The sequence below is a fragment of the Myotis myotis genome, unplaced genomic scaffold, assembly GCF_014108235.1.
Source record: "Myotis myotis isolate mMyoMyo1 unplaced genomic scaffold, mMyoMyo1.p scaffold_m19_p_21, whole genome shotgun sequence".
NCBI lineage: Eukaryota > Metazoa > Chordata > Mammalia > Chiroptera > Vespertilionidae > Myotis > Myotis myotis.
The window spans coordinates 14841557-14865595 of NW_023416326.1; the positions used below are offsets into that span (position 1 = coordinate 14841557).

The 24039-nt window shown below is 41.9% G+C and overlaps 1 protein-coding gene across 10 annotated transcripts in view; it reads left to right on the forward strand.

The window, feature by feature from the left end:
• Positions 1-24039, forward strand: part of CDC42BPA (CDC42 binding protein kinase alpha) — a 197622-nt gene that overhangs the window by 58687 nt on the left and 114896 nt on the right. For all 10 annotated transcript variants that reach the window (XR_004975057.1, XM_036355002.1, XM_036355003.1 and 7 more), the window contains exons 4-5: positions 4496-4591; positions 10388-10536. Coding sequence is in view for 9 of the 10 variants with exons in the window: in XM_036355002.1 (XP_036210895.1) it covers positions 4496-4591; positions 10388-10536 (245 nt within the window). In the remaining variant the exon portion in view is untranslated. The remainder of the gene's footprint in view (positions 1-4495; positions 4592-10387; positions 10537-24039) is intronic.

Sequence of the window (24039 nt, forward strand, 5' to 3'; positions counted from 1 at the left end):
AAATATTATTTTCTTGAATTAGAACGCACTAAGATATCCTGTGTTTGAGGCAAGAGGGAATGGAAATTCTTCTCCCTGTCCTTTCCATTAGTAGCCGAAGACTCTGCACATTAATTATAAAACAAACATGGCCAGGCTCTGAAAGGCAGAGAGGGAAGGTGGACCAACTAGGGACCTGGGGTTCCTGTGGAACAGCACTGCCTCGGTGACCATGGTTCTCAACCTTCCTAATGCCACGACCCTTTAATACAGTTCCTCATGTGGTGGTGACCCCCAATTTCATTGTTACAAATTGAACACAATGAAAGCATAGTGATTAACCACAAAAACAATATGTGATTATATATGTGTTTTCCAATGGCCTTAGGCGACCCCTGTGAAAGGGTTGTTCGACCCCAAAGGGGTGACGACCCACAGGTTGAGAACCGCTGCCCTATGCCATCGGGTGCATCGTGCAGTCTCAGAGCATGTGCACGTGAAATGAAAGTCACCGGGACTGTGAGCGGTGCTAATCAGAGACGCGCCGTTGACTGTCCTGGGCTGCTCCAGTTGCTGTGTCCCGGGGTGGAAGTGATTTAAAAATAATTTTACGCTATAGGATTTTCACGTGCTGACCCTAGAATTTATCCACTCCCTGGATTAACTCCTCAGTAATGAAACCTCTTGGGTTCGGGGGACAAGCACACATTAATCTTTAGTAGCTATTGCTAAATTGTCTTTGAAAACGTGTTTGTTGTCTCCCTCATTTGCCAGTTTTTAGATGTTATCAAATGATTTCTCTTCCTTAAAACATTTTTTCTGACAGATAAGTTAAAAAGTGGCATCCCATGTTTGGTTCAGCCATCAAATATACATTGGAGATTTAAAAGTAAATTGATGTCTTGGTGTATAAGACCTGACATTGGATGCCTGGCTGGTGTGGCTCAGTGGATGTGCACTGACCCAAGAACCAGGAGGTCATCAATTCGATTTGTAGTCAGGGCACCGGCCCGGGTTGTGGCTGACCCCCACTGGGGCGGGGGGGAGTGTGTAGGAGGCAGCCTATCAGTGTTTCTCTTGATGTTTCTACTCTATACCTCTCCCTTCTTCACTCTCTAAAAACTCAATAAAAACATTAAAAAAGACCTGATACTGGAATTCTTGCATTTTTTTAATTTAAAATTCCATTTGTTTATTTTTTTTAAAAAAATGAAAAGTTTTGGCTTTTCTCCCCTCGAATATTGGAATAATTTAGTTATTATTTGAAAGAATTTCTCTGTTAATATTTTATAGGAGATAGAAGTCTAAACGAGAAGCCAAAAGTACATATAGTCATGAGTGGATTTTCTTGTTTTAACACATGATTTCCAAGTATTCAGGTAATTGGATGTACTGTATAGGAATGTATAAGAGTGTTGCTTTATGACTGTGTACCTATGGATCTAGGGAAGAGAACCATGTGACAGTTTTGCAGAATTATTATTCTTTTTATCTGGGCCATATGAACTTCTGTTTTATCATAGGTATTCCTATTGCTCTTTCTCTTTAACCAATAGCCCATTAAGGATAAAATTTAAACAATAAAAATGTCAAACTGCAAATCCGTCAAATCCATCACTGTCCCCAGCAAAATGTTTGGTTGAATATAAACTGAGTGACAGGATCTGAAGAAGTCATGTGATCTCCAGTAACCCCTCCTCCTGGTCATTGCATTCTTAGAGACTTAAGTGTTCTGTTTTTAAAGGGGAATATATTTTTTTTATTTCAGTTTTTTTTTTTTAAGGGCAATTGAAGTAGAGATTTTTACAGCCTTTAACCATGTTGAATCTTGGGACAACTTTATTAACCTCATGGTATGCATCGTGGTTTGGCTAATATTGATCAAGGACAGGGTTTCTCAGCAAGGGCACTTGTGATATTTGGTGCCAAATAATTCCTTGTGGGACTGTCCTATGCATTGTAGGATGTGTGGCAGCATCCTGGCCCCTTCCCACTGGATGCCATGGCATTAACGCCCTTCGCCCCAGTTGTGACAACTGAGGACAGTGTGACTTATTGAACCAAAAAAAGAGACTGCACTTCACATCAAAACTCAGTGTCTGAGGCACTAATAGGAGTAGTTTCATCCTGAATGTTTATGGATAAAGCCAACTGATGTCTGGGATTTGCTTGAAAATTTGTACACATGGGTGTGCACATATGTGTGTGGAGGGAGGTTGGTAGTAAGATGAAACAAGATTGAGCAATAACATAATTGTTGAAGTTGATTGATGGGTACATTCTTGTATATATTTAAAGTTTTATATCAGAACTTTATATTAAACTATATAAATAGTTTCTTTATATTTTATTTAAAAAAATTTTTTTTATGAAACAGAATAGAAAAGAATCTACTGAAGTTTAATTTGTTTTGTTGACAAAAAGTCTTTGGAGCTTTATTTAGTTTGGAGTCATCTATCAGATGTTTATTAGATTCTAGCTGGAATGTCTCAAAAATTCCAGATAGCAGTCATAATAAAGGAAAGCCGGGAGAAGGGTGTCTCCTAGGCCCTCATAGCCTTTACCAACTCTGAAAGGTTAGCAGCAAACACAACTTCCCAGCAGTTAAATTCTAAACCAAAATGTAGTGGTGAGCATGCCAAAGTGATTCCACTTTCTCCCTAAAATGAACCAAAGCATAATGTAGATTTTAATAATCCAATTACAGGGTTTAATCTTTAATTGCTTTTAATATTTTCTCTGGTGATACTATTTTATACATGTCTTTGGAAATTATATTTGATCAAATAAAATTTATGTAAATACTTATTAAAAATCAGGATACCTAATTAGGGTAAAATAGGTAATGTTAATTGTTTTGTATGTCATTGCTGTTGAATTTACCTTGTGCTAAATAAGTATGAAGCACCTATATGTAGAGTACTATATGATGATTTTTCAGTGTGTATGGAGCATGGTACAACCATTAAGAAAAATTAGGTCTCTAATGGAAAGGTGTTTAGATATATTGTTTGTTACTTAACCAAACAGCCTCCAGAGTACTGTGATCTCATTTGTAAAGAAAAGATATGGGATACCACATGAATTGTGTATGGTATGTGTGTATAAGCTTATGTATACACAGAAATTTTCTGAGAAGATATTCAGCAGAACTTACATGGTACCCTCTGGACGCAAGTGGATAATGAAAGTAAGGGCGACTCATGGAGATGTTCAGTTTCTACTTTACCTTTATAATATGGAAATGTTCTCAGAAAAAATCAAAACTTTTACAAATTAATAAGAAAAAGACAAGCCGTAACCGGTTTGGCTCAGTGGACAGAGAGAGCGTCGGCCTGCGGACTGAAGGGTCCCAGGTTCGATTCCGGTCAGGGGCATGTACCTTGGTTGCGGGCCCATCCCCAGTAGGGGGTCTGCAGGAGGCAGCTGATCGATGTTTCTCTCTTATCGATGTTTCTAACTCTCTATCCCTCTCCCTTCCTCTCTGTAAAAAAAAAAAAGAAAAAGACAATTCATTAGAGAAAATGGACAAAGGGAGTGAACAGTTCAGAGAAAGTTCAGGTGTTCAATAAGCATATATGTAAAGTTATTTATCTGCACCTATAAGTAGGAATAAATTAATGAAGAGAACAATAAGATATTATTTCACACCTATCATATTGATACACACTTAAAAGTCTAATAATGCCAAGTACAGTTGAGGATGTGAGGAAAAGGGTAGATTTCATATAGTGGGGTGAGGGTAGTAATTGGCACACCACTTAGAAAAGAAAATTGGTTTTATGTGGCTGCAGTTGAAAATGCTTCTACCATTTCTACTTTTAAATGTATAATCTAGATAAACTCTTGTATATTTGTACAAATATATTCATTGCAACATTGTAATAACATAAAATTGCAAATAACCTATGTTTTCATGATGAGGAGGGTTGCATAAATTTCTGAGTATTCAAACGTGGAATATCATAGCAATTAGAGGAAAATAAGTCACGATTGAGTAAAAAGTAATCAAGTTGCAAAAGAGTAGATAAAAATTATACCATTTTTGGAAATTTTCAAAACACTTCTATTTTTTTAGTCACAGACATGTGATCAAAGCATATGATGGGAATACTATTAGTATATGCTAACTTCAGATTATTTATTATATCAGGGAAGGAAGGGAGGAGAATCCAATAGTAGTAGGAAGGCTACAACTTGTATCTTATTTCCTTAAAAATAAAAAGATCAGAAGTAAATGTGGAAAAATGTTTAGTGTATTATCTAGGTGGCAGGTTGGACCATGAGTGTTGAATGATGCTGTGTGCTTCCTGATTCTTTGAACTCTTAATGGTATTTGAAGCATACTCCTCCAGGTGTCTTATTTCTGGTTGACTTGTTGAAAGTCATATAATATTGGATGCACTCTTTTTCCAGAATAGCAAGTATAACAAATACATTGAGCGAATGTCTGCATAGTGTATTTCCTAGCTTTACATAAAGTGTCCTCTATCTAAAATGCATTTTCTCTTTTCAGACGGCATGTTTTCGTGAAGAAAGGGATGTGTTAGTGAATGGAGACAATAAATGGATTACAACTTTGCATTATGCTTTCCAGGATGACAACAACCTGGTAAGAATCATTTTTCCAGTTTTACTGAGGAATAATTGACATATATCACTGAATAAGTTTACAGCCTACAGCATGAGGGTTTAATTTACATATAATGTGAACTGATTACCACAATAGGTTCAGCTAATACCTGTTTTCTCATGTAGCTACAATAAAAAGAAAATAAAAAGGGGGAAAAAATCTCCTTGTGTTGACAGCTCTTAGGACTTCCTCTCTTAACAACTTTCTTATGTCTCATGGAGCAGTGTTAGTGATCGCATCGTGTGTGCATCATATCCCAGGAGTTATTTATCTTACAACTGAAATTGGTACATTTCTGCAGTCCCCTCTCCCCGGCTTCCCCCCTCTGGTAGCCATGAATCTGATTTCTGTTCCTGTGAGTTTGGTGTCTGAAAGGACTAGGGTGTGAAAGATGAGAGGAAGGCTAGTGTGATTAGAGGACAGCAAGGAAGGGAGAAAGATATGAAATGAGGCTTCCAGTGTGTGGATCATGCTGAGGAATTCAGATTTTATTCTAATTTCAAGTTGGGTATTAAGGGGAGTGTGGTACAGTTTTATACGTTACATAGACCATCCTGGCAGCGGTGTGGGGATGGATTTCAGGAGCAAAACTAGGGAATGAGCTTTGGCCGGGTGGCTCCGTTGGTGGGGCATCATCACACCCACCAAAAGGCTGGGAGTTCAGTCTGGTCAGGGCACACCCTCGGGTTGCGGATTCATCCCCAGGCTGGGCGTGCACAGGAGACACCTTCCGTTGTTTTTCTCTCTCACCGATGTGCTGGAGTGGAAGTCAGTGGAGGAGAGGAGTCAGAATGACTCCCAGTTTGCCAGGTCTGCTTTGTGGGATTCAGTGGTTGGTACTTGATGAATTGAGTTGGAGAAACAGGGGGACAAGAAAATTTAGAACAGAGGGGAAGATGATTCATTTAATGTGGCCTGTGTTAGCTTTGAATGTCATGTGATTCATTTAATGAGTCTGGTGCATCTGAGGGTGAATAGCACTACACATCTGGGAGTTCCTATAAATCATATTTCAGCAAACTATGGCCTGCAGCTCAAATCTGGCCCACCACCCATTTTTTATAGCCTGCAAGCTAAGAATTGTTTCTATATTTTTAAATAGTTGAAAAGAAATCAAAAGAGTATTTTGTGACTTGTGAATATTATATTAAATTTGAATTTCAGTGGCCATGAAATTTTATTGGAAAACAGCCATGCCGTTGATTTATGTATTGTCTACGGCTGCCTTTGCACCACAGTGGCTGAGTTGACTATTGTGACAGAGACTGGCCCTGTGACAGGGAAACACACTGCATGTGTTACTGCCATTGCTTTGCAAATTGCAGTGACAGTTATAACTTGATAGCTTTGGAACTGCTATACAGTGGGGCCTTGACTTACGAGTGTCCTGACTAACGAGTTTTTTGAGATACCAGCTGTCTCTCAGCCGATTTTTTGCATTGAGTTGATAGAGTAATTTGAGTTAACGAGCTCCTTAACGAGCTCGGTCTCGGAACGAATTAAATTCGTAAGTCAAGGCCCCACTGTATATATTGCTGTATTGTGTCATTGTTAATAGTACATATGGATTATGGCAAATTAAGGAGAAGAAAACGATAGACTTCAAATATCATTCGTTTAAAGCACAGCAGAATGTGGATTATTTTGTTAACAAATTAAATGACAGCATATTGTTTATTATGCAACTACACTACAACTGTACTAATGGAAGCAAATAAAAATGTTTGCACACTGAGCACTCATTCCAACATTCCTAACACAGGAGAACAGCAGTCAGTAAAGTTAGAAAATTTAAAACAGAATATCTTATCATAGCAGAATTACTTTACAAAAATAAAAAATGAAATGAGGCTGCAACTGTAGGAAGTTCCTTGAGTGGCTCATTTGTTAGCCAAGCAAGGAAAGCCTTACACCAATGTTGAGATAATTAAATCATGTCTGATTGCAGCAGCCAAAGAAAAGTGTCCACAGAAAATTAACTTGTCTAAGACTTTTAGCCTTTTGGTGAGAACAGTTGCTCAAGAATTGAGGAAATTGGGAACAACATCAATGGTTGATTATAAAACCAGGGAAATGATTTTGAGTGGTTTTCTTTGGCTCTTTGAGTTGAAAAATGTTACTGATTTTGCTCAGTTCTTGTTATTTGAAGAGTCAGTGCTGAGTTTGAAGTAACTGAGAAATTAGCCTGTATGAATAGTTTATGTGGTACAGTTATAGTCAATAGCATTTCCAAAGACGTTCAGAAAACACTAATCTGGCACAAACTGAATTCGAATCTGCTAAGATGTATTATAGTGGAGAGTGATGACGTGTGTGAAGCAGAAAGAGGCCTAGTTGGAAATATGCACAAATGGTTAAATATTAGGTACTGTAAGCACCTCATGCTGTCTTATTAATCAGCAGGTGGTTTGCAGCAAATATTTTAACCTGCCATGTGTTATTGAACCAGTAGTATCAACGTTGAACTTCATTAAGTCTCGTGGACACAAGTGTTATCATTTTCATGAATTTGTGTCAGAAATCAAAGCTGAATATCCTGTCCTGCTATACAATACAGCTGTTCAGTGGTTTTGTAGTGGTAACATATTATTGCAATATTTTGAACAAAGGACCAAGGTTGAAATATTTTTGAACTGAAATACCCATCCTCAACTATTATTCTGAAATATTGAATTGCTTTGGAAAATAGCTTTTTCTGTAGACTTCATATGTTTTTAAAATATATTTAACCTAAATTACAAGGCAAAGCAGCACTTATATGGAAAACTCACACTATGGTGAATTCATTTTGATAGCTAATGTTGCTTGAATCAAATACAATGTCAAATTGCTTTATTTATTTCCCATGCTGTCAAAAGTAAAAAGAAATGAGATCTTCATTCCCATACAGATAAAAAGAAGTGAGGTCTTCATTCCTACACAGGTTTGCAGCAGATAGATCTTTTGAACTCAAACTATATATAGTTCTAGCATTAATTTTGGGGTCTTGGTACAAGTGAAAAGGAAATGTTAATAGTTAAAAATCCACTTAACTGGTCAGTTGAGAACTTCCACCTAACCTTCAGTTAGCAGTGATTAATTTGCATTGTATTGACATGCTTAGATTCCCTCTGTGGGTTCAGTTAATTTGCTAGAGCAGCTCACAGAACTCAGGTGAAAGAGATGCACAGGGAGAGGGGCACAGAGCTTCCATGCCCTCTCTGAGAGTGCACTGCTCTCAGCACCTCCACTTGTTGGCCAACCTGGAAGCTCTCCAAACCCCATCCTTTTGGATTTTTATGAAGGCTTCATTACACGGGCATGTTTGTTTAAATCATGGATCAATCATGATTGATTCAATCTCTACTCCAGCCCATTTCTTAGAGGCTAGGGGTGGGCGGGACTGAAAGTTCCAACTCTCTCATCCTGGTTGGTTCCCCTGGCAGCCAGCTCTCATCCTTAGGTTACCTAGGAGCTTTCCACAAGTTGCCTCATTAACATCAACTCTGGTGTAGTTGAAAGGGGCTTGTTATCAATAACTAGAGGTCTGGTGCACAGATTCATGCACTGGTGGGGTCCCTCAGCCTGGCCTGTGCCCTCTCACAATCTAGGCCCCCTTGGGGGATGTCGGACTGCCGGTTTCGGCCCAATCCCCGCAGGCCAGGCCAAGGGACCCAACCAGTGCACGAATCCATGCACCGGGCCTCTAGCATGCCTATAAGATCTTTGGTTAGTCTCTTCCTGCCCTCCCCCTCCTTCCCTCTGAGATTCATCAGTCTGTTCCATGTTTCCATGCCTGTGCGTTGAGCGTCTGTCCCCTGGTGGACAGTGTACATCATAGCTATCGGTCGAATGGTCACTTAGGCTTTTATATCCTATCTAATAATAGACAAACATGGTAATTAACCGTACCTCTGACACGCTTCCCATTGGCTAATCAGGGTGATATGCAAATTAACTGCCAACCAAGATGGCGGCCGGCAGCCAGGCAGCTGAAACGAACAGGAGGCTTGCTTGCTCCAGTGATGGAGGAGGCCAAGGTTCCCCGCCTGCCACTGCTGGCCTCTGAGCTGCACTCTAAGAAACAGTGTTGCAATTATAGAAGCTAAACAAACCCCAGAAACCTGCTTTCAGCCAGCCAGGTCTCAGAGCTGGAGCTGCAACAGTGTTTCAATTATAGAAGCCAAACAAACCCAGATACCTGCTTTCAGCAGCTGAGGTCTTAGAGCTGGAGCCGAGCCTCAGAGCTAAAGCCGGCTCTCAGTTCCAGTGACAGCCATAGAAGGTAAATAAATCGCAGAATAAAAAAAAGAAAAAGAAAAAAAGGAGAGGTTGGGAGCTTCAGTCACCCGCCAGCCTGAAAATGGCCCTCAGCCCCTCACCCAGACTGGCCAGGCACCCCAGTGGGGACCCCCACCCTGAAGGGGGTGTGACCAGATGCAAATAGCCATCATCCCCTCACCCAGGCTGGCCAGGCACCCCAGTGGGGACCCCCACCCTGATCCAGGACACCCTTCAGGGCAAACCAGCTGGCCCCCACCCATGCACCAGGCCTCTATCCTATATAGTAAAAGGGTAATATGCAAACTGACCCTAACGGCAGAAGGACTGGGAATGACTGGTCACTATGACACACACTGCCCACCAGGGGGCAGACGCTCAATGCAGGAGCTGCCCTCTGGTGGTCAGGGCGCTCTCACATGGGAGGAGCTTTGCTCAGCCACAAGCCAGGCTGATGGCTGCCAGTACAGGGGTGGTGGTGGGAGCCTCTCCTGCATCCTCAGCAGTGCTAAGGATGTCTGACTGCAGTTTAGGCCTGCTCCCCGCTGGCAAGTGGACATCCCCCTAGGGCTGCCGGGCTGCCAGAGGGATGTCTGATTGCCATCTTAGGCCCAATCCCCTGGGAAGCGGGCCTAAGTCAACAGGTGGTCATCCCCTGAAGGGTCCCAGACTGCGAAAGGGCACAGGCCGGACTGAGGGACCCCCCTCCCTGCTGAGTGCACAAATTTTTGTGCACTGGGCCTCTAGTATATAGATAAAAGACATCTTTGTCTTGTCACTTAAGAAATTCTAAGAGTTTTCAGGATCTCTGCTCTGTGCCTATAGATAGATAGATAGATAGATAGATAGATAGATAGATAGATAGATAGATAGATATTTCTTATTATAAATCTCAGTATCAGACACAAACTCATAATAGTCCATATCTAAAATTAGTTGCCTTCTGTTTATATGTACCCTAGAAAGGTCCATTCTGATATTTGTGCACGATTAGAAATGGGAAGAGAAGCATAGGTATCGTGAGAATTACTGTATTCTTTGTTGCAGTGGTTTTCAAATGCTTATCCAGCTGCTCATTATAATGAAGTTGTTACTGCTCCAAGATGAAATAAGGAAATGTAGTGATGATGAAAATGAATTTATTCAACATAAAGAACTGTAATATATTCTGAGTTTTTGAAATGAACTTTGCAGAATTAAAATGTTCATTCTTCAATGAAATGTTGGTAAAACTATGGTGTATTATTGGAGGTCATGATGTTGTTACTTTGCAAAATACAGTAATAAAACAACAGTAATCCTATGTTGTTCCCTGCCCCAGTTTTTAAAAGTGTATTTTACTGCTTTATGACTTTTACAGGTTTTGTAATGACTGCTGATGATAATCTTATGTAGCTTCTTGTTAGTTGACAACCAGTCTTTTACTTAGTGCTGTTTGACCTTGGGTTACATTAAATATACTCTTTTTCGCCCTTTTAAAAATTTATTGAGTACATTTTATTGTTTCTTTCCAAGTATCTAGTTATGGATTATTATGTTGGTGGGGATTTGCTTACTCTGCTCAGCAAATTTGAAGATAGATTGCCTGAAGATATGGCTCGATTTTACTTGGCTGAGATGGTGATAGCAATTGATTCCGTTCATCAGCTGCATTATGTACACAGGTGAGTAAGATGTTCCTTCATTGCCTTGTGATATCTAGAAGCAGAGGTCTATTTATACCAGATTTATTGGGGACTAAGATACGTTTCTCATCAATCAAAGTATTTATTCTGCGGTGGTTTTAATTGTTTTGCCTCTCCAAGGCACATCACATCCCTGAATGTGGTACACAGTAATGCGATGAACTAAGGTGAACAATTTGTATAAGATCACTGGTAATTTATGCTGTGTTCAATATAGGATAATATTCCTTATCACCTTCTTTATTTTTATATTTGCCTTATTTTCTCCATTAGATTTTAAGCTCCTGGAGTTATAGACTAGTGTTTTCCTGTTGTGCTCAGGAGATGTATTGTATTATTCCTCTCTGACGGTTTTCTTTACTAGACCTGGAGCGTTATGGTTGTTGCAAGGTTTCCTTACTGAGTGTGGATTAATAGGTTGCTGCAGTGTAGTACTCTCATCATCAAATCATATTTTAGGAACAGTTGTTGTTATCTGATATTTAGGCTAAATTATATTTAAATTTCAAAATTAGTTGCATCAGTTACTGTTGAATAGTGTCCACTGGCTTTTATTTTCTCAGTCGAGTTCTTTACCTAGTCATTTCTTTCCTTTTCACCTCATTCCATGATGGATTTAGATAACTTAAAGTAAGAATGTGTACGATAAAGTGGAGGACTAAAACATGTGGAGGACTAAAGAGTTGTGAGATTGAAATTATATTTAAAAGTAAAGAGTCTAAAACAGGATAAAATAACTAATGAACAGACATTGTCAAGTTATGTTTTCATGTTTTTCATGCATACTTTTACTTCTTTTCTGGCATAGATAATTCATGTGAAAATGTCCAAATTTCAGATTAGACTAAGAGCGTAAGGGTGCAGGCACACTAGCTTTTTGTTGAATAGAATCTCTCTCTGAAGGCAAATTAAGCTGGTTTCATGGGACTTACTGGTGTATGTGTGCTCTCCTGTGTTTGTTTTAAAGTTAAGTACTGACTTGAACAAATTCTTGGAGTGGAATGTGTTTTTTGAAGTAATCTCTCCTTACCCTAGTTCAAAAATAAGACAAAAACTAAAAACAATTCTCTCATTCATGGCTTTCTTCATAACTCCCGTGTTTCCCCAATGGAATTTGTTCTATATTCAAGGTTTGTGATTGCAGTTTTATTGACCTCATCTTCTTACTGTTAACATTTTATAGATTATGTTTAACTCTAAAAATGTACTGGTTTGGCTCGGTGGATAGAGCATTGGCCTACAGACTGAAGGGCCCCAGGTTCGATTCCAGTCAAGGGCATGTACCTTGGTTGCGGGCACATCCCCAGTAAGAGGTGTGCAGGAGGCAGCTGGTCGATGTTTCTAACTCTCTATCCCTCTCCCTTCCTCTCTGTAAAAAATCAATAAAATATATTTCTAAAAACAAATAAATAAATAAAAAAGTACTGATGCATTATAGGAAATGGATCCAACCTATCTTAATGGGTTTGTTGGGGGAAACCCATGGAATTCAGTTCTGGAGAGTTTTCCATCCCTTATCCCCTAAGCTTTTTATGAAGGATAGGTGTGTGCTGGCCTCCACCAGGGCTTTGGGCTGATTCATCTCTTTCAGTGTGGATTTGTGGTGTGATTCGGCAGGTATCCTCTTGGTAGATGTAAAATCATTACACTTTTACAGTGAGATAGAAATACTTCACGGCATGAAGCTAATATAAAACCACTCTTAGTCTCTCCCAGGCTGGAGTCCCATTTCAAAATTGTCATTTTTCTTACTGCTAATGGAGGAGGTAATTTTATTATAGTCTGAAATTAATAAAGAATAGATAACATTATAGTTAAAATTTGTTAGCTATAGGTGAACTCAGGCTGTGCACCATTATTGAAATTATGTTACATAAAGACAGTCACTGTATTACAGTGCATTTGATATTTCAGTGACTGTGAGGATTTGGGGCCAACTTCAGAAATAGCGGGAACAATTCCAAAAGACCACCCTTACGTCTGACATCAATTGCAGATTTGGGCGGTTCCCAAAACGACCCTCAGTTTCCATAACTTGCAGGGTCGCACAGAACTCACTGAAAGCTGTGCTTAGAGTTACAGCCTATTGATGGAAGGGGTGCAGATGGAACCAGCCAGGAGAAGCAGCGCACAGGGCAGAGTCCAGGAGAAGTACCAGGCGCACCCATGTGCGCAGTAGCGTGGAGTGTTGCCAACAAGGAAGCACACTTGAGCTGTTGTTTTCCAGGGTTCTGGGAGTCTCAGCATATTGCTTGCATGATTGACCATTAGTCTCTAGCCCTTCCCAGAGGTTGGGGTGGTACCTTTAGTTTCAGAAGTAAAACAGATACCACATGTCCCCTGTAAATTACATCTCTCATAAATCACATTGCTAGACTGCTTGGTGGCCAAGTCCCCAGGAAAACAAAGATACTTCTGTCTGGCCTGATATTCCAGGAGCCTCGGGATCCCCTCCCATTGCCTGAGGGCAAAGGCCAGGCCTCTCTTGGGGTGAGATTAGCTTTTCGATATACAGGACACCCATTGGCCTCTGGGGAGGGCTTTTTTTTTTGTTCATCCTCACCCCAGGATATTTTTCCATTGATTGTTAGGGAGAGCGGAAGAGTGAGGGAGAGACAGAGAAACATCTATGTGAGAGAAATACATCGATTGGTTGCCTCCTTAATGCCCCCACCAGGGCTTGGGCCGAGGAGGAGCCTGCAACCGAGGTACATGCCCTTGAACCAGAATCGAACCCGGCACCCTTTGGTCCACAAGCTGACGCTCTATCCACTGAGCAAAACCGGCTAGGGCTAGTGAGGCTTTCTTACAAAAAAATCATATTTGTCTGGCTAATCTACATTTCGTATAACATTGATATGACGGACACAACAACAACATCAGTGTGAGTCTGCCTGTCCCGTGGAGGAGGCAGCTTGCACTATTTGTTTCCAAGAGTTGTGTTAACTTTGGAATATGAAATTGGATTTACCAAAGAAAAGTCAGGTGAATAAGTATGAATTTTGAAACAAGTTGATTTCAGTGAAGACAGGAGTGCCTAGATAAAATAACAGTTCACAGATATATTTTAAAGCAATTTCAGAAGAATACAGTTTTGTTATATCCACCTTTTCCATTCCAGGCATAATATTTACAATAATCATGCTCTGGTATTGACAGTCCGATGAAGTATTAAAGTAAGAACGACCCACAGAATATTGGCTTTTCAACATGGTCATTGTTTGGAATGCTTTTTTATCCTTAATGCTATAAGAAAAAAATATATCATTATAAATATTTTGACTGAGAGTTTTAAAATAATACTGTTCCTTTTAAGCCAAATGTAATTTGCTTTTGATTGGGGACAAGAAAAATTACTGATTTTAAAAACTTCAGTGAATGATAATTGGTATGATTGGTATGATTCATATTCAAGTTAGGAAGAAACTTGAGTAATGTTTTTACATTGATAATGTAGAGATTTAATCTCTTCTAAACATTTCTCTTTCACTGTTTTCATTGATTTTCAAGGTTAGAATTAATGTTTCGCCTGAATTTCCCTTCTCCTTTTTATTTTATTTTTTTGTTAACCCTCGAGGATATTTTTCCATTGATTTCTAGAGAGAGGGGAAGGGAGGCAGCGGGACAGAGAGAGAGAGAAACATTGATGTGAGAGGGACACATCAATTGGTTGCCTCCCACACGCACCCTGGGGATTGAGCCTGCAACGGAGGTAAATGCCCTTCACCAGAAGCAAACCAGAGACCCTTCCATCCATAGGCCAATGCTCTATCCACAGCCAGACAGGGCTTTTCTACCCCTTTTATTGACAACTAGAGGCCCGGTGCACAAAAATTTGTGCACTGGGGGAAGGGGGGTCCCTTAGCCCGGCCTGTGCCCTCTCGCAATCTGGGGCCCCTCGGGAGATAACGACCTGCTGGCTTAGGCCTGCTCCCGGGTGGCAGAGGGCAGGCCCAATCCCTAGGTGCAGCCCCTCGTCGGGCTCAGAGCAGGGCTGATTGGGGAGTTGGGGCGCCACCCCTTGTCATGCACAGAGCAGGGCAGATTGGGAGGTTGCGATGCCACCCTCAGTAACGCTCAGGGTAGGGCCGATTGAGGAGTTGGGGCACCGCCCCCTGTCACACTCAAGGCAGGGTCGATGGGGAGGTTGCGGCGCCACCCCCTGTCACGCACAGAGCAGGGCCGATCGGGGGGTTGGGGAGTTCCCCCCTGTCACGCACAGAGCAGGGCGGATCAGGGGGTTGGGGAGCTCCCCCCTGTCACGCACAGAGCAGGGCGGATCAGGGGGTTGGGGCGCCGCCCTCTATCACCCACAGAACAGGGCCGATTAGGGGGTTGGGGCGCCGCCACTGTCACACTCAGGGCAGGGCCGATGGGGAGGTTATGGCTCTACCCCATTACACACAGAGCAGGGCCCGTGGGTTGGGGGGGTTGGGGCGCCGCACCCTGTCACACACAGAGCCGCAGGGCAATCAGGGGATTGGGGAGCTCCCCCCTATCAGGCACAGAGCGGGGCCGATCAGGGGGTTGGGGTGCCTTCCCCTGTCATGAACAGAGCAGGGCTGATAGGGAGGTTGTGGCCCCGCCCCCTGTCACACACAGAGCCGCAGGGTGATCATGGGGTTTGGGCGCTGCCCCCTGTCACACTGATCCCGGTGCCGGGAGGCCTCGCGGCTCCGCTGATCCCGGTGCTGGGAGGCATATTACCCTTTTACTATATAGAATAGAGGCCTGGTGCATGGGTGGGGGCTGGCTGGTTTGCCCTGAAGGGTGTCCTGGATTAGGGTGGGGGTCCCCACTGGGGTGCCTGGCCAGCCTGGATGAGGGGATGATGGCTGTTTGCAGCTGGTCACACACCAGGGTGGGGGTCCCCACTGGGGTGCCTGGCCAGCCTGGATGAGGGGATGATGGCTGTTTGCAGCTAGTCACACACCCTTCAGGGTGGGGGTCCCCACTGGGGTGCCTGGCCAGTCTGGGTGAGGGGCTGAGGGCTGTTTTCAGGCTGGGGGTGACTGAAGCTCCCAACTGCTCCTTTTTTTCTTCTCTTTTTTTATTCTGGGCCAGCTCTAGCCTAGCTCCAGCTCTGAGGCCTAAGCTGTTGAAAGCAGGTATCTGGTTTGTTTAGGTTCTATAATTGAAACTCTGTATCAACTCCAGCTCTGAGATCCCAGCTCGCTGAAAACTGGTTTCTGGGGTTTTGTTTAGCTTCTATATTTGTTACAATGTTTCTTAAACTGCAGACTCAGAGGCCAGCAAGGCAGGCAGGGAACGTTGGAGTCCTCCGTCACTGAAGCAAGCAAGCCTCATGTTCAGTTTAAGCTGCCTGGCTGCCGGCCGCCATCTTGGCTGGCAGTTAATTTGCATATTGCCCTGATTAGCCAATGGGAACGGTAGTGGTCGTACACCAATTACCATGTTTCTCTTTTATTAGATAGGATACTTGGTATCTGGTTGGCTGGCTGCCACCTTACTTGCAAGATGTCATAGACTTGAGTGGTTCTGAATCTCAGAAATTACTTTGCTTCTTATATCAGGACGTGGCGTTTTGCTGGCCTGTTGTCCTATTTATCCGTTGCTGTATAACGTGTTTTCTAGAAGCAGGCGCAGAGATAGAATATGTAATGCAAGGTGCATTAACACCTATGGAAGGGTGTTGGCAGAAGCAGGATTAGAAAGGGGGAGAAACCAGATTGCACGGCAGGCCAAACCTCAGCCAGCCCCACTAGGCATCCTGGAGAGTTCATGGCTCATCAGAGCATCAGAGTTGTGCTCAGTTAGCCAAACAGTGCGTCTTTACATTTCTGTATCAGTCACTCAGTGGCTGTGGCTGTCCAAGAAGGCAGGCCTTGTGGTGGAGAGGCTCTCTGGGAGCCGTCCGCTGACAAGAGGACCAAGCCCTGCGTCGAAGGAGAAGCAGCACGTCTGTCCACCGTAGGCCCTGGAATGTAGTGACTAACAGAAGACAGCAGTCACTCTTTGCTCACGAGTCTGCAGTTTGGACAGGACGAGGCAGGGACTGCTCTCTCCCTGCTCTTTAGCATATGACTCACCTGGGATGGGAAGATCAACTATCAAGATGGCTCACCCACAAAGGTGGTGGCCCATCAGCTCAGGCTTCAGCCAGGGGTCTAGGCCTGGGGCCTTTGTTCTCTTCACATGGGCCTTGCCAGGGCTGCTTGACAGGTTTTTTTTGTTTTGGTTTTGGCTAATTCTCACCCTAGGATATTTTTTTCCATTGATTTTTCAGAGAGAGTGGAAGCGAGGGAGAGAGGGGAAGAGAGGGAAACATCGATGTGCGAGAGACACATTGATTGGTTGCCTCCTGCAGGTGCCCTGACTAGGGCTGAGGATCGAACCTGCAATCCAGGTACGCGCCCTTGACCAGGAATCGAACCCGAGACCCTTGGGCGGGGGGTGGGTACTGTAACCAGTGAGCACACCAGCCAGGACTGCTTGAGTTTCTTAACAAAATGCTGACTAGGTTCTAAGAGCAAGTGTGTTGTCGATATGTAAGTGTAACCATCTTTCTACCTAGGTTATATTTGGGGTCTCTTTCCATCCTGTACTCCAGTGAGCACATTCTTAGGAAATAACGAAGAGCATTCTTTACTCAGTAGCTGCATCCACATCTCTCTGACATTTGTGGGGATTGGAATCTGGTCTGCCTCACTTTGCCGGCGCTTCAGAAACCTGGCGTGCGAAGAACCAGAGCCATCTCAGCATGGGTTAGACCCAGGTCACGCCAGACCTGGTCTCCTTTCTCCCCGACGCTTCTCTTTTGGTCACTGAAATTAGATTAAGATGGAGATAATCACCTGGAAGGAAAAAGGAAACTTCAGAAGGTCACGCTGCAGTGTGGCTGAAAAAGAAGGAAGGGATGTGTTTTCTTTGTTTGAGGTGATAAAGTACATGGACGTAACATAAATTTTAGGCCTTCCTCGTGCCCAGTAATTTAGGTCATATTTAGCATCAACTAGATGGGAAATCACATTTCCTCCTCCCGTGAGTACTCTTAAGTTATACCTCATTATCAGTATTATACTTTGTTCCCAAAATAAAAAAGCATAAATATTTTCAAACCCAACCGGTGGCTAGAGGGCTAACTCACAGCCCCTGAGCTTCTGACGCAGAAGTGCAGGAGAGCGCTCCTCTCCTGTTGGCCATTTCAGGAACAGAGGGACTTGTTGTTCAGCCATGGAATAGACTGAGTGGGATGTGGAGTGCGTCAGAAGGCAAGATAATACGGATATGAAAGGTATAATTTAATTCCTGTTGGACAGAGACCAATTAGGGTTTTCATTATAAAATTATTGTGTCTGTCTATGATCTTGATATCCATTAATTAACTGTCTTGACTGAAAAATATTGCTGACTGCAGATGATCATAGTGGCTTAGTCAGAATATTTTCATATTCTTGGATTGACTCAGTCGTTATACACATGTATTTTTGATTTTTAATTAATTATAATCAAGTAATACTGCATGTAATTAAAATAACACTCAGCTAGTGTAGAAAAGATTATATTGAAAAATAGTGCCCCTCCATACCTCTTATGTTTGCTTTCCGGTGGCAAGCACGTTGAACTCCTTTAAGCTATTTTTTCCTGCTTTTTAACCTCATATCTCCAATAACCTGATATCTAAAGCTGATATCTCTCGGTATAAATTTTAGACATATAATATTTGCATTTTAGAATTGATTATATTTTTTATTAGGAAGAGTTGTTGAATTTAGTAAATATTTTTTTCAGTGAAGTAGGAATTAATGGATGCTTCTTTAACATGCTGTATGTGTGTCTCACCCCTTAGAAGTCAAGCATCGTGCTTAAAAGGTAACATTACTAAAGTGAGGACACAACAAAGGTGTCTGTTGTCACCAATACTGTTTTACATTGTACCGGAGATACTAGCTAAACAATTAGGTAGACGACAACATTAGACATGTAAAAATAGTAAAATTATTACATTTATAGATGATATACATGGAAAATCAAATAGAATTAACCTAAAAACTACAAAGGTAAGAAAGTTCAAAAGTTCAAGAAGGATATCAATAGCTTTTGTAGTCTTAATTCATGGAGTAAATATTTACTGCACACTGTGGGTCAGGCTCTTTTCCAGGTGCTGAGGATCTAGTGGTCAACAAAACTGGCAAAAATTCCTGTTTTTGTGAAGTAGTTTCTAATCTAGCAACAATCAATAATTATAAAAAGATATAGAAGAAAAGGTTCCATAATATCTTAAAAATATGGAATACTTAGGGATATATTTACTAAGAAATATATAACTATATAGTGAGGAAGACTGTTCCCATCAGATATTAAAATTTGTCTTTAATAATTAAAAATATATTTCTAGCCGAAACCGGTTTGGCTCAGTGGATAGAGCGTCGGCCTGCGCACTGAAAGGTCCCAGGTTCGATTCCAGTCAAGGGCATGTGCCTTGCTTGCAGGCACATCCCCAGTGGGGAGTGTGCAGGAGGCAGCTGGTCGATGTTTCTCTCTCATCGATGTTTCTAACTCTATCTCTCTCCTTTCCTCTCTGTAAAAACTCAATAAAATATATTTAAAATATATATATATATTTCTACTGTGTGAAAAGATAGACTAATGGAACAGAATTGAAAGTCTTATAATAGCCCCAATTACTTACATTCATTAACATGTGATTAAGGTCAGGTCTCAAGTCAGAGGTTAAATACATGGTGTGTGGGAAAAATAAAACTAGATCATATCTTTCATGATATACCAGGAAGAACTCCAAATGTAAAAAAGTTAAAAGTGTTCCCATGGAATGAAACATGGGAGAATTCTTTTGCAATTTCAGTGATGATAAAATATTTCTAATTGAGTCAAAATCCACAAAAGCATAAAAGAAAATATTGATGAATTCAGTACACAGACAAAAGAGTGCATGGGAGGAGAAGTCTGTAAACAAACTCAAAAAATAAATGCTCACTGGAGGAAAAAGATTTGCAACTCACATACTGGACAAAGAGTAGTCTTCCTAACATAGAAAGTACTAGAGACCTGGTGCACAACATTCTTGCACTGGGGGTAGGGGGAGACCCTAGCTTGGCCTGTGCCCTCTAGCAGTCTGGGACCCCTCGGGGGATGTCCGCCTGCTGGCTTAGGCCCACTCCCCACAGCAGTTGGACATCCCCCAAGGGGTCCTTAGTGCTGCAGTGGAGACAGGAGAGGTTCCCACCACCACCACTGCGCTCGCCAGCCATGACCCTTCTGGCTGAGCGGCGCTCCCTCTGTGGGAGCACACTGACCACCAGAGGGCAGCTCCTGTGTTGAACGTCTGCCCCCTGGTGGTCAGTGCGCGTCATAGCGACCGGTTGTTCCTTCCTCCGGTCAATTTGCATATTAGCCTTTTATTATATAGGATTCCTGAAACTATAGGAAAAAGACCAAATGTAGTAGAAAAATGGGCAAAATGCATTTCATATACCGATCCAAAAGAACTAATAAATAAATAGAATTAAATCAAAAGAAACCTAGAAAGTAGTCCATATCCTTTGAAAAATTGAAACGCATTCTATGCAGGCATGGCAAAGGGAAAATCACAGTGGAAATGACACAATATTTGGAACAAAAAGAAAATAAAAGTACTACATACCAGAACTTGTGGATCTACAGTAAATTCTCTGTGATTCAGGTTTACTTTGCCGTTCTTTTCATGAATCCTGAATTAGAAAAGGCTTAACTCGTTTAAAAATACTTCCCTTTTACATATTTTTGTTTAAAATTCGGGAATTTAAGCATTAGAAAATCTATTAATTTAATATATCTGATTCTCTTAACAATTAGGGAGTAGAAGGTAGTTCTGCTACCTAAAATGAAGTTTGTACTGAAAGTTTAAAGCAAAGATCATGCTTAATGGTGAAACATTAGAAGCATTCCCATTAAAAGTAGAAGCAAAATGAGAATGAATCTTTGAAGAAAATCTTACAGTAGCAACAAAACTTTAAAGTACGTAGGATTATGGCAAATACAAGATGTGTAATCTCTCTATGGAAAAAAATGTCATTATTGAAGGACATAAAAGAAAACTCAGTGTACTAGTATACATGGATAAGAAGAGCCATATTGTAAAGATATCAGTTCTTTTCACATCCATATATATAAAAGCCAAGCAACCAGAACAACTGGAGCGACCAGTTGCTGTGACACGCACTGCGGCGGCCAACCGGCCCAGTCAGGGCCCCTGATTGCCCGCCCCCCCCAGACCCCCAACCTCCCATGCTCCCCTCCCCCACCAGCCCGGCCCTGATTGGCCTTCACTGGGGTGGGCTAGCCAGACCCCACTAGTGCACAAATTCGTGTACTGGGCCTCTAGCTATTCTATAAAATTATTGTGATTCTCATCACAATCTCAGTATGTTTTATGAACATATTAAGCTAATCCTAGCGTTCATCTGGAAGAGCCATGGCAATTTAAAAACATGTTTTTTTGGTATAGGGAGGTCATTTAGAACTCTCATAATTAAGACAGTGTCACCTTGGTCCAGGTATAGGCATAAACCAGGTGACCATACATGTCCATTTGCGTAGGACAATTTCAGTTTATTCCTGTTGTCCTGGTAATTATTAAGAGGCTTTTACTCTAAAAACTGTTCAGTGGTCTTGGCTGGTTTGGGTCATTGGATAGAGCATCAGCCTGTGGACTGAAGGGTCCCAGGTTCGATTCCAGTCAAGGGCACTTGCTCGGGTTGCAGGCTCAATCCCCAGTAGGGGGCATGCAGGAAGCAGCCTATCAATGATTCCCTCTCATCATTGATGTTTTTTTTCTCTCTCTCCCTATCTGAAATCAATTAAAAAATTTTAAAATAAAAAAATAAAAACTATTCAGTGAAATTGCATAGGAAGTCCTGAAACAAATCCATTGCGTTTATGACGTAGGTGGTAATATAAGTCAATGGTGAAAGGATGTCATTCATTAAATAGTGTTGGAACAGAAAGAAATATAGTTGGCCTTTATCTAACACAGTGGTTCTCAACCTTCTGGCCCTTTAAATACAGTTCCTCATGTTGTGACCCAACCATAAATTGAAACTTTATCGCCTTGGTCCAGCTGGAAGCCTGGGTTGCCAAAGGCAACCCAGGCTCCCAGCCCCTCCTTGAGCGGAGGCCACAGCAACCGGAAGCAGGTATCTGGGATTTATTTATCTTTTATAATTAAAACTTTGTAGCCTTCAGCGGAGCTCAGAGCCTGCAGGGCAGGCGGGAAGCTTGGCTTCCTCCATTGCCGAGGGCAACCCAAGCCTCCTCCTCGCTTGAGCTCCATGGCCGCCGCCATCTTAGTTCGGTTAATTTGCATGTCTGCTCCTGATTGGCTGGTGGCCGTGGCTTGTGGGTGTAGCAGAGGTATGGTCAATTTGCATGTTTCTCTTTTATAAGATTAGACTAGAGGCCCAGTGCACAAAATGTGTGCACTTGGGGGTGGGGGGGTCCCTCAGCCCAGCCTGTGCCCTCTCGCAGTATGGGACCCCTCAGGGGATTACCACCTGCTGGCTTAGGCCTGCTCCCTGGGGGATTGGGCCTAAGCTGGCAGTCAGACATACTCTGGCAGCCCGAGAGCCCTCAGGGGATGTCCACTTGCCAGCGGGGACCAGGCCTAAGCTGCAGTCGGACATCCTTAGCGCTGATGAGGAGGTGGGAGAGGCTTCCCACCTGGCAGCCTGGCTTGTGGCTGAGCAGAGCTCTCCTGCATTGAGCGTCTGCCCCCTGGTGGTCAGTGTGTGTCATAGTGACCAGTCATTCCCAGTCGTTCTGCTGTTAGGGTCAGTTTGCATATTACCCTTTTATTATATAGGATCTTATTAGTCAATTAGAGGCCCAATGCACAAAAATCCGTGCAAGAGTAGGCCTTTCTTCCCCCTGCTTCTGGCACCAGCTTCCCTCTGGCACCCGGGACCCTAGCTTCCTTTCTCCGGCCTCTGGCAGGCACCTGAGACCTGGGCTGCTTCCCTCTTCCGGCTGCCTGAAGGCTCCCGAGACCTGGCTGACTTCCCTCGGGCTGCCCGCAGGCACCCAGGACCCAGGCTGGCTTCCCTCTAGCCCTGGCTTCGTCAGGAAGGATGTCCAGAAGATGTCCGGTCTAATTAGCATATTACCCTTTTATTATTATAGATTATATCACAATAAAGCTGAAAAAAGTGAGTAAAGGGTAAATTAGAAGACTACATTACTACTAAGTAGTTTTTTGGGTTTTTCTAATAACGAAGAAAGACAATATAAACAATGTGAAAAAACAAGCCCTCATGTTGGGAGAAGAGATTTGTAACACATGCAACTAAATTTGAATAAACAGAATTCTAGAAGATTAACCAAAACATACAATACACACAGAGTATAAAAAAGTGGGAAGGATATCAACTCATTTTACAGAACAGGAATCTAAGATGACCATTGATAATATAAAAAAGATTCTCAGCCTTACCAGTTATCCTGTCAGTAAAGTTGGAGATGCACATGTCTTTCATCTCTGCAGTTTCACTTCTGCATGCACAACTGAGAGAAATGTTCACACATGAGCACTAGGAGACATTCATACAAATATTCATCTCAGCATTTTGTGTAATCGCAACATAAAAGTGTAAAACAATCTAAAATTGTTGGAAACAATCTAAATTTTATAAGCAGGGGAAATTGAGAAATAAATTTTGTATATGAAAGTATTCCATATAAAAATGAAAATTAATGAACTAGAGCAAAATTTATCAGCATGGAAAAATTTTAAACATATTAGAATAAAACCAAGTTGCAAAACACTACACACAGGCTTGTATTAGTTACAAAGTTTAAAGACATTCAGAAAAATACAGAGTCCTGTGGTGGCATTGGTATATATTAATCCTACAATAAAATGTATGCATGGACAGTGGTCTGGATTTGACCTGTGGGTCATAATTTGCCAACCTGTGATGTATGACACACTCAAAGGAATTACTTCAGCAGTTAAGGCATTAATAAGATTATCCCCTCTTACAGGTGGGAAAATTGAGGTTTAGAGGCCTCGACTGGCATCATTTGGGTTAAATTATAATAACCTTACGATGCTCCCATTAACCACATGGCAATATAATTTTTTCGTGTATGTAATGCTTATAGAAGATCCTTTTCCTTCCTCTAAAAGTATAGTGAATTGTGGAGGTCTAATCTTACAGTTTTCCACAATTATAATCTTTAATAGTATGTTTAGAAACTCTGCATTGCTGAGTCGTCTTTACAAAAATTATTTCATGTATGATTTTCCTAGGTTTGCAACATGTTTTATTGTTCAAATGGAGAAACATACAATAACTGGTTTGATTTAGTTTGTTATTAGATATGGATATCTTATAAGCCAGTTACTAATAATAGGTACCTTTATATAATATGCATTATTATTAAGCAGTTGTTTGTTGTTTTCTAAAGTCCCTTTTATGAAGCAATTTCTTTGTTTTGTCATGACGTGCAGTAATTGAGAATTTA